Source organism: Bubalus kerabau, chromosome 15 (genome assembly GCF_029407905.1).
Source record: "Bubalus kerabau isolate K-KA32 ecotype Philippines breed swamp buffalo chromosome 15, PCC_UOA_SB_1v2, whole genome shotgun sequence".
In the NCBI taxonomy this organism is placed as follows: Eukaryota; Metazoa; Chordata; class Mammalia; order Artiodactyla; family Bovidae; genus Bubalus; species Bubalus kerabau.
Window position 1 is genome coordinate 24,383,125 of NC_073638.1, and position 15,033 is coordinate 24,398,157.

Consider the following 15,033-nt stretch of genomic DNA (forward strand, 5'->3'; position numbering starts at 1 on the left):
GAGGTTCTTGATATTTCTCCGGGCAATCTTGATTCCAGCTTGTGCTTCTTCCAGCCCAGCGTTTCTCATGATACACTCTGCAAAGAAGTTAAATAAGCAGGGTGACAATATACAGCCTTGACGTACTCCTTTTCCTATTTGGAACCAGACTGTTGTTCCATGTCCAGTTCTAACTGTTGCTTCCTGACCTGTATATAGGTTTCTCAAGAGATATGTCAGGTGGTCTGGTATTCCCATATCTTTCAGAATTTCCCACAGTTTATTGTGATCCACACAGTCAAAGGCTTTGGCGTATTTCATTAGTCCTCGGTATTTAGTTGTCAGTAGGTTATTATGTCTGTATTTTTTATTGGACATTGTCCAATGGGAAAAGCATGATTTGAAAAAGACATGATATGAACCATGTTACATGAAACTCCAACACAGGGATAACATCAGCTTTGAGTAAGAGACGAAAACAGGTTTCTAGGTCTCTCCTCATCCTTCTACTTTCTGACTTCATATTGATGAAGGTAAAGTAGAATTGCTCAGACTTTCCTTTACAGGCTTATTTGGAGAAAAGGGAAAGGAGTAAAGTCTTTATATTAATATTTTCCCTTGGAACAGCCATATCAAATTGAGTTTTGTTTTGTTTTTTAGAAGTTTAGTGTTTATGAAAAAAAAACAAAAAACAATAATCACCGAAAGAATTACTGAAAACCAGGGCAAATTATTTCACATTCACCAAATAATTTGACACCCTTAAAGCTTGGGATTATCATTGCTGTAAACTATAAAAACACTAGGCCTCTGCAAGAACTTAATGCATCACTCCATCAATGACAGTGAACTTGGAGCTTCTGGTCTGGCAATGCTTAGTTGCCCACATGACATCTGAAATCCAAATCTGTCCACATAAGTGCAAAGAAATGCCCTGTAGGCCAAAGCTTCAAGAACAATACAATTCATGCCACTCCAGTCCTTGTTACCTACCCAATACCTCAGGGCAACTGACAATTTTAGATCACTTACATGACAATCACATCAAGAGATGAGAATTATTAATATCTTTTGAAATAGTGGTTTTTTAAAAAATGTTTCACTTGTCTGAACTAGTTGATGATATCGAATTGGAATTTTTGGTCTAACTCTTCCTACCCTAATAAGAGAAAACAAATCATATCCATTATGATAGGTAAGGAGAACACTATTATTTTTCAAAGATAATGCTTTACTCCACTGTTGTGAAATATACTATTTTTTTACAAGAATATGTTAGACATATAATTTTACTGGATATGGAAAACTTGTCTTCTGAAATGTGGAAAAATCTTACATTCCATCCCTCTAGTTTTATCCCTATCTCCTGTCTTGACTTTATCTTCTACGTGTACTCAATGCTACAATGAAGCTGAACTTCTTGGGTCCTGCCTGTATGCTGTTCATTCTGCTGTTTCCTCAACTGAATGAATCATTCTCCATCTACAAAAGATTAGAGCCCTCAAATCTCAGCTCCTAAAAGAGATTTTACTTAGTTCTCCAGTCTGGCAGCAATGTCTCCTTCCTTTGAATACAATGACGTGTGTATATTTCTTCATGCACATGGTTGACTGTTAAAATGACACGTGCTATGCTGCCGCTGTTTCATCACTAAGTTGTGTCCAACTCTTTGCGACACCATGAACTGCAGCCCACCAGCCTCCTCTGTCCATGGAATTTTCCAGGCAAGAACACTGAAGTGGGTTGCCATTTCCTTCTCCAGGGGATCTTATCAACCCAGGGACTGAACCACCATCTCCTGCGTGGCAGGCGGATTCTTTACCACTGAGCCATCTGGCAAGCCCAAAATGTCTCACACCCTAATGTATTAATAGCTACTTGAGGGACTTCCCTGGTGATACAGTGGTTAAGACTTCACCTTCCAATGCAGGGGGTGCCAGTTCAGTACCAGGGAGAGCTAAGATCCACGTGCCTCGTGGCCAAAAAAAGACATAAAACAGAAGCAGTATTGTAGCAAATTCAATAAAGATTTAAACATAACCTATATCAGCAGTAATAATAATAATAATAATAATGAAAACTATTTAAAACTAGCTACTGGAGGAAAGGGTTTTCAAACTCATGATCCTATTTACCACAATATTCAGGATAATATATCTTACTTCGGGCTTCCCAGGTGTTGCTCAGTGGTAAAGAGCCTGCCTGCCAAGGCAGGAGACATAAGAGATGCCAGTTCAATCCCTGGGTCAGGAAGATCCCCTGGAGAAGGGCATGGCAACCCACTCTAGTATTCTTGCCTGGAGAATCCCATGGACAGAGGAGCCTGGTGGGCTACAGTCCATAGGGTCGCAAAGAGTTGGAAATGACTGAAGTGACTTCATACACACACACACACACACACACACACACACACATCTTCCTTCAAAGCTAGCTGTGTAGATATTTGCCTAATCAGTTCATTAGGATATGTGAATTCAATTCTAGAATCATCTTTATGAATGACTTAGTCTAATATGCTTTGCAAATGTCTATATTACATTCAGGTGGGCTGATCCTAAGGTTCGTTCCAGAGGCATGACTGGTTTGAAGAACTTGATGAAAATTGCTCACAGATTCTGCTCAGGCAAGGACATTCCCAATGTGAATAGATAACTTGCTGGATGCATCTGCCAGCAGCTGAACTGCTGGCAACTTTTGTTTAGAGTGAAGAGCTTTCAGCCCAGCTTTCATCACTGCACCTCACTTCCATTATAATGTTTTGCCTCCTGTTTTATTTACATGAAAGACTACAGTCTCGTCTTAGAATTTCTGGGTATTATGAGTACCTTAGGGAAATCTGATTATAGAGATAATCTACTCAACACTGAAGAGTTTCCATTTGTTTCTATTGAGTTTTGTCAATTCCGAATCACAGATACCTTAGTATTCCAGTCCATTGACTAGAGCCTCCCAGCCAGACGTTGAGGCATCTGTTTCTATAGTCTTCAGAACTGGGAAAGATAAATAAGAATGTGCGGGAATTATCTGTATATTTGCTAACCACCAATTTAGATCTAAATAGACTCCCTCTGTTAGGAAGACTAATGAATTCCAATTCTCTGAAATATCCCTTGCTTTTAACAAGCAGGATGGAAGGTATCTAAAGAAAAAAAAAGAGAGAGATACACAGAGGGAAAAGCTGTGAATAATGCCACCAGAGAACCAATTATGTTCACCAGCTGGCATTGAGAAACTTGTTTGTCTTGACAAAAAAAAAAAAAAAAAAACTTCAGTTTTAGCCTCAGACTTCTTTTTGACATTGTGTTCTTTAGGTCTGAATAACCAATCCTCCCAGACACTCCCTCTAAGATGTTAGGAAAAAAATCCTTAACACTATTATTATGTGTAACATGACAAAGGGCTGGGCAGGAAGAGAAAAACAAGCAAAGGCGTCAACATGGCAGTTAACAAGAACCAAACTGGGTACAATGACAGTGGAAAGGAAACATTAGGATATAGAGACCTTCCTCTCCAGCCGTGTGACTGAGTCAACAAGACACACAGTGGGGAAGAAACTGGTCCCGACACTTCCTAGGTGTAAAAGTGTATTTTTTAGGAGAGAGTAGTGAAAAGCTGTATTACTTGGTAATGGAAACTACATTTCGGACTTTTTCTCCCTATGACGAGGGGACCCTCGTTGATTGGAACTAAGCCTATATACTCTCAGACACTCAGTCGTGTCCAACTCTTTGAGACTCCCTTGGCAAGAATACTGCAGTGGGTTGCCATTTTTCTCCTTCTCCTCCAGGGCATCTTCCCAACCCAGGGATCAAACCCGTGTCTCCTGGATTGGCAAGAGGATTCTTTACCACTGAGCCACCTGGGAAGCAACTAAGCCTAGAACGGAGTCTTTTTGTGCTTTCATGGGTGAGACATGATCTATTTCAGGCTGTCTCAGCCAGTGAAACTTGGAAGAAAGAGGTGTGCCCAACCTGGAGCTCTCACTAGAGGTCTTATTTTTTTAAGTCTATTGAATTTGTTTCAATGTTGCTCCTGTTTTATGTTTTGATTCTTTGGCCACAGGTAAGCTCTCCGCCCTGAGCCCCACAGAGCTGATATTGGCTGGGAGTCCCCTCTGTCCCTCTTCCAAGCTGTTTCTTGGGGAAATGCTGTGAATTCAGTGTTTTCACTTTGTACAATCAGTCCTCCATATCTTTGGAGATTGCAGATATTTGTGGATTGAACCAACTCTGCATCAAAAATATTTTTATTTATTTATTTAGCCATGCCCAGCAGCTTGTGGGATCTTAGTTTCCTGACAGGGATTGAATGTGGGTCCTCCGAAGTGAAAGCATGGAGTCCTAACCATTAGACCAAAAATATACATATTTTTAAATTCCAGAAAGTTCCAACAAATAGAACTTGAATTTGCCTGCCGGGCACTGACAACTATTTACATGGCATTTATATTGTATTGGGTAATTAGGAGTATTCTAGAGATGATTTGGGCTTCCCAGGTGGTGCTAGTGGTAAAGAACCCATCTGCCAGTGCAAGAGACACAAGAGATGTGGGTTCAATCCCTGGGTCAGGAAGATCCCCTGGAGGAGGGCATGGCAACCCATGCCAGTATTCTTGCCTGCAGAGTCTCATGAACAGAGGAGCCTGGTGAGCTACAGCCCATGGGGTCGCAAAGAGTCAGACACAAACAAAGCAAATAAGTAATTACAGCACAGAGATGATTTAAAGTATACAGGAGAATGTGTGGAGGTTATATGCAAATACTTCTCCATTTTACACATAAGGAACTTGAGTATCTGTAGATTGTGGTAACCAAGAAGGTTTTGGAACCACTGGAGCCAATCCCCCATGGATACTGAGGGATAACTGTATACCATTTTAAACCTGCCTTTCCCAAGTATCTGTTTGAAGTTCATAAAAATCTGTAGAGGAAGTTCACTCAGGCTAGCCTTTGTTGAACAACTATAACAGGGTTACTGTATCTGTGAACCATCCTTTTTTTCTAAAGGTACCTAGAAATATTTATGCAATAACAACTTGCTTTCTTGATTGTAGAAAGGGGAACTTTAAAAGTTTATTGTTTCTCTTTCAAACTATGCCACCCCCTGTGCACACCTATATAGTATTGAGTATTGCACAATTCCAGGTGCACCCCTTCCAAAGAGCGGAGAAGGTGATGGCACCCCACTCCAGTACTCTTGCCTGGAAAATCCCATGGATACAGGAGCCTGGTGGGCTGCAGTCCATGGGGTCGCGAAAAGTCAGACATGACTGAGCGACTTCCCTTTCACTTTTCACTTTCATGCATTGGAGAAGGAAATGGCAACCCACCCCAGTGTTCTTGCCTGGAGAATCCCAGGGACGGGGAGCCTGGTGGGCTTCCGTCTATGGGGTCGCACAGAGTCAGACACAACTGAAGCGACTTAGCAGCAGCAGCAGCAGCCCCACCCAGCCTGGATTGAGGACAGTGGTAGTCTTGACCCCATGCACAAACATCATATATCTTTGATGTGGTTGGATAATTCACTGGATAATTAATTTAATGTATCTTGTTCTAGGAAAGAAAATGGCCCTGTTATTTGTTTTCATGCCATAACTCCCCAGCTCCACTGTTTTACTGAAATTGATATTATACCTAATACTACAGAAGTACAAATGTTAGTTAAATGACTCTATACCTTTGAACCAAAATCAGCAGGAGGAGCATTTCACACTTTATTTTACATATTTTCATCTTGGATTTTCTATATCTCTATTCTCTTTGAATGATGCAACTTTTAATGATGGATTATGAAAGTGAAAAAGTTGCTCAGTCGTGTCCAACTCTTTGGGACCCCATGGACTATACAGTTCATGAATTCTCCATGCCAGAATACTGGAGTGGGTAGCCTTTCCCTTCTCCAGGGGATCTTCCCGACCCAGGGATCAAACCCAGGTCTCCTGCATTGCAGGTGACTTCTTTACCAGCACAAGGGAAGCCCAAGAATACTGGAGTGTGTACCCTATCCTGTCTCCAGGGGATCTACCTGACCCAGGAATCGAACTGGGGTCTCCTGCATTGCAGGCAGATTCTTTACTAACTGGGCTATCAGGGAAGCCCATGGGAAGAAATGGATTTATCTATAGTCTATATCAGCCTTCTTACTTGTACATTCCCTGGAAATGTTTTCAAAAATGGTTTCCTTTTTCTCTATTCATACATTTTTTAAGTGGCAGCTCTATTGATGTATAACCCAACTACGAAATTCATGTATTTAAAGTATACAATTCAGTGGTTTTAGTATATTCACAGAGTTGTGCAACCATCACCACTATCTAACTTCAGAGCATTTTATCACTTCAAAAAGAGCCTTCATACCGTTAGCAGTCACATCCTGCATCCCATCCCCACCAGCCCTAGGCAAACACTAATCTAATTTTTACCTCTATAGATCTGCCCATTCTAGACATTTCATATAAATGGTATCTTACAATAAATGGCCTCTTGTGACCGAATTCTTTCATTTAGCATAATGTCTTCAAGGTTCATCTATATCGTAGCAAATATCATATTTCATTACTTTTTAGTGCTGGAAAATATTCTATTGGATGGATATATACTAATTTTGTTTATCCATTCATCAGTTGATGGGCATTGGCTTATTTTTACTTTTTAACTGCTGTGAACATTCCTGTACAGGTTTGCTTTTTTTTTTTTTTCTGTACAGGTGTTTTTGAGTGTGTGGACTTGCTTTCAAGTCTCTTGATTATTCACTTAGGAGTGGAATTGCTAGGTCATATGGTAACTCTATATTTAACATTTTAAGGAACTACCATACTATTTTGCAAAGTGGCTGCACAACTTTAAAATCCCACTAACAATGTATGAGGGCTCCAATTTTCAACATTCTTCCTAACACTTGTTATTTTAATTTTATTCCTCCTAATGGGGTAGAGTGGTATCTCATTGTGGTTTTGATTTGCATTTCCCTAATAACTAATGATGTTGAGCATCTTTTCAAGTGCTAATTGGCCACATTTGTATATCTCTTTTGGAGAAATATCTATTCAAGTCCTTTGCTCATTTTTTTTTTCAAATTTGTATTGGAGTATAGTTGATTTACAATATTGTATTCGTTTCAGGTATACAGCAAAACGATTCAGTTATACATATACATACCTATTCTTTTTCAGATGCTTTTCCCATTTAGGTTATTACATAACATTGAGTAGTCATTTGAAAAAATTTTTTGGCCACACAGCATGTGGGATCTTCGTTCCCTGTTCATTCAAACCCATACCTCCTGCTTTGGAAGTTCAGAGTCTTAATCACTAGACTGCTAGAGAAGTCCCTAAATTATTATTTTTGTTGTGGTAAAATACACATAATATAAAATTTACCATCTTAATCATTTCTTAAGTGTACAGTTCAATGGCACTAAGTACACGCTCGTTGGTGTGCAATCATCACCACCATCCATCTCCAGAACTCTTCATCTTCTGAAACTGAAACTCTATACCCATTAAACACTAACCCCCCATTTCCCAGCCCCTGGGAAACACTCCATCATTCTACTTTCTGTCTCTCTGAATTTGACTGGTTTAAGTACCTAGTGTATAGTGGAATCACCTTGTCCTTCTGTGACTGGCTTACTTTGTGACTCAGCATAAAGTCTTCAAGTTTCCTCCATATTGTAGCATGTGTCAGAATTTCCTTTCTTGAGTAAATATTACATTGTATGTATGTACTACATTTGGTTCATTCATTCCTCCATTGATGGACACTTGTGTTGCTTCCACCCCTTGGCAACTGTGAATAATGCTGCCGTGAACACGGATGTGCAAATATCTGACCTAGTTCTTGTTTTCAGTTCTTTTGGGTAAACGCCAAGGAGTGGAATTGCTGGACCACGTAGTAGTTCTATTTTTAAGTTTTTACGAATGGCACACTGTTTTCCATAGCAGCTGCACCATTTTACATTCCCAACAATAGTGCACAAGAATTCCAATTATCCTCACCAACACTTATTTTCTGCTTAAAAAACAAAGTAGCCATCCTAATGAGAGTGAAATGGTATTTCATTGTGGGTTTCGATTTGTATTTCCCTAGTGATTAGAGATTATATAAGCCAGCTCTGACTCTGACTGCCATAACAAATATCATAGACATGGTGACTGAAACCACAGAAATTTATTTCTCACAGTTTGGGAATCTGGGAAGTTCAAGATCAAAGTTCTGGCCAATTTGGTTCCTAGTAAAAGTAGTCTTTCCGGCTTGCAGATGGCTGCCTTCTTACTGTGTCTTCATATGGAGGAGCAAGAGATCATTCTCTCTTCCTCTTTTTCTAAGGCCACCAAGCCTCTTGGATGAGGGCCCACCCTTGTGACCTCATTTTACCTTCGTTATCTCCTGAAAGTCCTGTCTCCCAATACAGCCACATATGAATTTTGGAAGAACACAGTTTGGTCTATGGCCATGATGCTGAGCCTAATTTCCTGTGTTTATTGGCATTTGAATATCTACTTTGGACAAATGTCTGTTCAAGTCTTTTGTCCATTCTTAAATAAGGATTTTGGTTTTGAGTTGTAAAAGTTCTTTAATATTTGGGATAATAACCCTTTATCAGCTATATAATTCACAAATATTTTCTCACATTCTATGAGTTTCCTTCTCACTATATTATGTTCTTTGATGCTCGTTTTAAATTTTGGTTGCTTATCTTTATTGTTGAGTTGTAAGAGTTCTTTATATATTCTAGGTTCAAACCTCTTACTAGCTATGTGATTTGCAAGTATTTTCTCCCACGCTGTGGGTTGTCATCGACTTCCTGTCATTTGACTTTAAAGCACAAAAGTTCTAAATTTTGATGAAGTCCCATTTACTTCTTCTTCTGTTGCTTGTGCTTATGGTGTCTTATCTAAGAAATTATTGCCTAATTCAAAGTCATGAATATTTACTCCTATGTTTTGTTCTAAGAGTTTTGTAGTTTTAGCTCTTACATTTAGGTTTATGATCCATTTTGAGTTAATGTTTGAATGTGGTATGAAATATTCCTTTTAATCCCTAAGAACATAGTAACTATAGCATGTTTTTGTTTTTTTACTAGATTCAATATGAAAAAAATTTAATGAAGAGGATTTTTTTTTTGTTTGGGGGGGTGGTCTTTGCTTTTTTAATCACTGATTCATTGCAGAATGGAGAATCACATCTATTTATATCATCAAAAATATACCTCACTTGGATTAAGCTCATTCAGTCTGTTTTATAAGCAGAGAAATCCAAACATAAGGAAACAACAGGAAAGGCTGCCAATGGCAATTGAAATATTAATAATACTCATTCAAAGATTAGGAATAACATCTTAATTACAGATAAGAGCTTGGTCTCATCTTTTTAGTCCAGAGTTGGCTATGACTATATATCATCTTTTAGTCTGATTAATGGCAGAGTAACTATTAAAGTAGGAAAGAGATTAGCAAATCATTGAACATGTCAAGTGCAGTTAAAGCATCATTTTGTCATAGATAATACAGTAAAGCTTATAGCAACAGGTGTATGTAATAAATAACTGGGAATACTCAGATCTTAAAGAGTCAAGGTCATGTTTTTAAAATCAGCATTATTTACCTGGATGCAATTTTCTTCCTCTGAATTGTCATACTGTTGAATTGGGCTTTGATTTACTGACTCTCTAAGATTTGCTGTGTATTTAATTTTTGCTTTGCAGGATACACAGAATCAAAAATTAAAGACAAGCATATGGTATCGTGAGGTAAATGATTATGTTTTTTCCTTCTATGCATGCTGGACTCCTGAAATTGATCTGCTGAAAAATGTAATTATTTGAAAGAATAGATATTATCCTTTTTTTTCTTTTTTTGGCTGCACCATGTGGTGTGTGGGGGTCTTAGTTCCCTGACCAGGGATCAAACTCATGCCCCCTGCAGTGAAAGCTCTAAGTCTTAACCACTGGATTGCCAGCGAAGTCCCAGGAATAAATATTATCTTTCCTTTTAAATTTCCTTACATCTGCAGCAGACCTGATTTATTAGAATCTGAGTAAGATATATGGCTGTTGTTTCTGATTAGGGCAAACATCTTTAGGAGTTGGATGAGAAGTCCTCTCCCCTAACAGATAGTAGCAACAGGCTGATCAATTGAGTTACTCATCTAAATTCCTCTTCAGTTCTTTGATGGGGCTGACATTACCTCTTTGTGACATTTTCTTTTTGGCTACAGGTTTGGGATGATGAGTTTTTATCCTGGAACTCCAGCATGTTTGATGAGATTAGAGAGATCTCTCTACCTCTAAGTGCCATCTGGGCCCCTGATATCATCATAAATGAGTAGTAAGTGTGTTGGGGTGTGTTTCTGTGGGGTGTAGACTGCTTAGAATACTCAAGCCAGTTGCTGCTTCCTTTCAGACATTGTTACTATTTTTTGTCTCTCAACTTGAAGAGGAGCTGTATTGTTGGGAGCATTCAGGTTAGCAGTATCAAAACCGTGAGTTGACATCATTTAAGATACAGTGTGTGTGTGCATGCTAAGTCCCTTCAGTCATGTCCAACTCTTTGCAATCCCATGGACTGTAGCCCACCAGGCTCCTCTGTCCATGGAATTCTCCATGCAAGAGTACTGGAGTGGGTTGCCATGCCCGCCTCCAGGGGATCTTCCCAACCCGGAGATTGAACCTGCATCTCTTCCATTTCCTGCATTGGCAAGCAGGTTCTTTACCAATAGCGCCACCTGGGAAGCCCTTTAAGATACAGATTTGATTGCTAATGCTTGATGTTCCCCATGGATTATGTCTATGTTTTAACAGTAGCAAGTGAGTTGACCCATGAGGCTGTCATTGCTGAACCCACGTTTGCCAGGTGACTGTCTCATGGACAATGTGATTCAGTCTTTGCACTTCTGGGCTAGTCTGGGATGATATATGGTCACTACCGGAGACCAGATGATATATGGTCCATACCGGAGAAATGGTATGGACCTAACAGAAGCAGATGATATTAAAAAGAGGTGGCAAGAATACACAGAAGAACTGTACAAAAAAGATCTTCACAACCAAGATAATCTTGATGGTATGATCACTCACCTAGAGCCAGACATCCTGAAATGTGAAGTCAAGTGGGCCTTAGAAAGCATCACTACGAACAAAGCTAGTGGAGGTGATGGAATTCCAGTTGAGCTATTTCAAATCCTGGAAGATGATGCTGTGAAAGTGCTGCACTCAATATGCCAGCAAATTTGGAAAACTCAGCAGTGGCCACAGGACTGGAAAAGGTCAATTTTCATTCCAATCCCAAAGAAAGGCAATGCCAAAGAATGCTCAAACTACTGCACAATTGCACTCATCTCATACACTAGTAAAGCAATGCTCAAAATTTTCCAAGCCAGGCTTCAGCAATATGTGAACCATGAACTTCCAGATGTTCAAGCTGGTTTTAGAAAAGGCAGAGGAACCAGAGATCAAATTGCCAACATCCGCTGGATCATGGAAAAAGCAAGAGAGTTCCAGAAAAACATCTATTTCTGCTTTATTGACTATGCCAAAGCCTTTGATTGTGTGGATCACAATAAACTGTGGGAAATTCTGAAAGAGATGGGAATACCAGACCACCTGATCTGCCTCTTGAGAAACCTATATGCAGATCAGGAAACAACAGTTAGAACTGGACATGGAACAACGACTGGTTCCAAATAGAAAAAGGAGTACGTCAAGGCTGTATACTGTCACCCTGCTTATTTTACTTATATGCAGAGTACATCATGAGAAAGGCTGGGCTGGAAGAAGCACAAGCTGGAATCAAGATTGCCAGGAGAAATATCAATAACTTCAGATACGCAGATGACACCACACCCTTATGGCAGAAAGTGAAGAGGAACTAAAAAGCCTCTTGATGAAAGTGAAAGAGGAGAATGAAAAGGGTGCCTTAAAGCTCAACATTCAGAAAACGAAGATCATGGCATCTGGTCCCACCACTTCATGGGAAATAGATGGGGAAATAGTGGAAACAGTGTCAGACTTTATTTTTGGGGGCTCCAAAATCACTGCAGATGGTGATTGTAGCCATGAAATTAAAAGACGCTTACTCCTTGGAAGGAAAGTTATGACCAACCTAGATAGCATATTGAAAAGCAGAGACATTACTTTGCCAACAAAGGTCCATCTAGTCAAGGCTATGGTTTATCCAATGGTCATGTACGGATGTGAGAGTTGGACTGTGAAGAAAGCTGAGCGCCGAAGAATTGATGCTTTTGAAGTGTGGTGTTGGAGAAGACTCTTGAGAGTCCCTTGGACTGCAAGGAGATCCAGCCAGTCCATTCTAAAGGAGATCAGCCCTTGGTGCTCATTGGAAGGAATGATGCTAAAGCTGAAACTCTAGTACTTTGGCCACCTCATGTGAAGAGTTGATTCATTGGAAAAGACTCTGATGCTGGGAGGGATTGGGAGCAGGAGGAGAAGGGGACAACAGAGGATGAGATGGCTGGATGGCATCACTGACTCAATGGACGTGAGTTTGAGTGATCTCCGGGAGTTGGTGATGGACAGGGAGGCCTGGCATGCTGCGATTCATTGGGTCGCAAAGAGTCGGACACGACTGAGCGACTGCACTGAACTGAACCATCTCATGATCAGTTCTGTTTATGTATTAGAATGATGAAAGCTCACTCTGTAACCACAAGATCTCTTGTGTTTCTCACAGTGTGGACATTGAAAGATCACCTGACCTTCCCTATGTCTATGTGAACTCATCTGGGACCATTAAACACTCCAAGCCCATCCAGGTGGTCTCTGCATGCAATTTGGAGACATATGCTTTTCCATTTGATGTCCAGAATTGCAGCCTAACCTTCAGTAGCATTCTGCACACAGGTAAGTCATGAGAGGTGTAGTCTGCTAGTGGGCAAACACACTTGTGCTGGGTGGGCACACAAAGGTGAAATTATGTTATGTGGTCCCTCAATTGATTTTATTTTTGCACATAACTGACTTTTTATAAATCTAAAATCTTGTAGTTATTTGGCTCCTGCTGCAATTCAGACTAACCAGAGTATTGTGCCCAGAGATAGGGCCCTTTGCTGCTGTTGATTTGAAAACACAATATTAGGCCTCCATTGCCATTGAGAACATTACAGAATTCTCATTCTATAGACAATGGAGTGCAAACCCTTAGTTCATAGCTGCATTTTTTTTTCACAACCAGTAAGTTTTTGTTCCTCATCATTACCCCTAATTCAAAATGGTATATTGAACCCCATCTCAGTAAGACTGTCCATATGGGAGCAAGAATTAAAAGGAAGGGTTTTAATTGGGAATTAGAAAAGTGGGTTGTCTTTGGTGCCTGTTTCTATGGGAAATCAACTATTTCTGTTATTTTCAGTGGAAGATGTAGACCTGGCCTTCCTGAGAAGCACAGAAGATATTACACATGACCAAAAGGCATTTCTGAATGACAGTGAGTGGGAACTTCTTTCTGTGTCCTCAACCTACAGTATCCTGCAGAACAGCGCTGGAGATTTTGCACAGATTCAGTTCAATGTAGGTTCCACCCCTATTCCTGTCCCCGTTGCCCACTTCTCTGCAGTCTTTCACCTTCCCTATCAGGCTGAGCAATCTCTGCTCTCCTGCATCTTCTCATTCGTATCCCCTAAGCACAGCTGATTTGGATGGCTGCAGACATCCGTTTGCATCTGAGACCAGAGGTTCAGCCATAGATCCTGGACTCCTGCTGGAGTGGTTCCATACATGAACATAAAGAGGATGGTTTTCAGACACAGAGCCCCGAACCAGCCACTGCCAGGAGTCCTCACACCTTTCAGCACATATAACATTCTCACTTCTAATTGCTACTGAGAAGGAAAAAGAAAGAAGAAACCCACACACAGCAACCAAAATTAGGAGAAAAACGTCTCTTCAATATGAATGTCCTGTGTGACATTAAGTAAATTATTAATTATTCCAGATGCAAATGCATAAAATTATCATATTATTAACTTAAGTATCTTGAGGGATTAGCTAACCTGTCATCAGCAGGATCCTCAGAGACCACTGGTGGTTTCCAGATCTGAGAAGTACAACTGCTCAGCAAGGACCGGATAAGAACCCAGACTTCTCAGATGCGCCACCAGGAATGCTTTTGGCTGCATTGTTCCTGGGGAAGTGTGTCCACTAGGTGCCTGGAGCGGGCAGTGGGGAGCAGGACAGTGAAGCCTGCTGCTTTGCAGTCCAGGGGCACCGTTCCCCCTTCCCTCCCGGCAAACCATCCTGACGTGTGGTCTGCAGCAAGTTTCTGCAGCCAGTAGACTTGTCATTCGTGTTCAATCCTGCTTTTCTGCACAAAGTCAGCTAGTGATGGTGGTAGCTGGGGGGTGGGAGGGTCCTTCAGACCAGGTAATCTGACTGAGAGCTAGAGACTATAGACAGGTCAGGATTAAGCACAGCTGAATTCTCCTAGAAACAAACCTTTTGAACAAGAAGGGAAAAATTAGACTACACTAAGGTGCTATGGTTACAATGGATAATTACCTGCTAAGGAGGATGGTGGTGGTGAAATAAGCGATTATTGAGGGCACAGAAACCCTCCATTGGTTAAAAGGTGTGGTATGCAGTTTTCTAGTAAAGCACTTGTTAAAACAAGGCCTCTTAAATACAGCTGTGATTTGAACCTGACTGATGTATAATGCTGGGCACCACCTAATCCCAATTCACGCCTTCCTTGCGGTAGGGCTTGAGTCCTTGCCTCTTCTACTTGTTTTTTTAGCAAAGCTTACATTGTGGCTTGTTTGTCCACTTTTTTACCGAGGGAAAGGGAGGGGGGGGCGGAAAAGAAAGCTTTTTTAATTTCAATGAGTTTCTTGGCTCAGAGTAAACACCTCATTAATTTTAAAGATATCAGCCTGCAAACATTATTAATGCAGCCCGAATAATGGAGAGCATTAAAGGGAAATGTGAGGGAGTAGCACGTGCAAGGTGGAACACAGTCACCTACCAAGCACTCCGGAGAAGGCTGCACACACCATTACCTACACTGCACGGAGGAGAAAAACAAAGACGGGAGAAGGGGCAGGT

General features: G+C 40.6%; 1 protein-coding gene across 1 annotated transcript in view; it reads left to right on the plus strand.

Annotated features, from left to right (window-relative positions):
• Window positions 1–15,033, plus strand: part of HTR3B (5-hydroxytryptamine receptor 3B) — a 41,315-nt gene that overhangs the window by 14,833 nt on the left and 11,449 nt on the right. Inside the window, exons 4-7 of the mRNA XM_055548181.1 lie at window positions 9,685–9,729; window positions 10,197–10,306; window positions 12,668–12,837; window positions 13,346–13,503. Coding sequence (XP_055404156.1) covers window positions 9,685–9,729; window positions 10,197–10,306; window positions 12,668–12,837; window positions 13,346–13,503 — 483 coding nt within the window. The remainder of the gene's footprint in view (window positions 1–9,684; window positions 9,730–10,196; window positions 10,307–12,667; window positions 12,838–13,345; window positions 13,504–15,033) is intronic.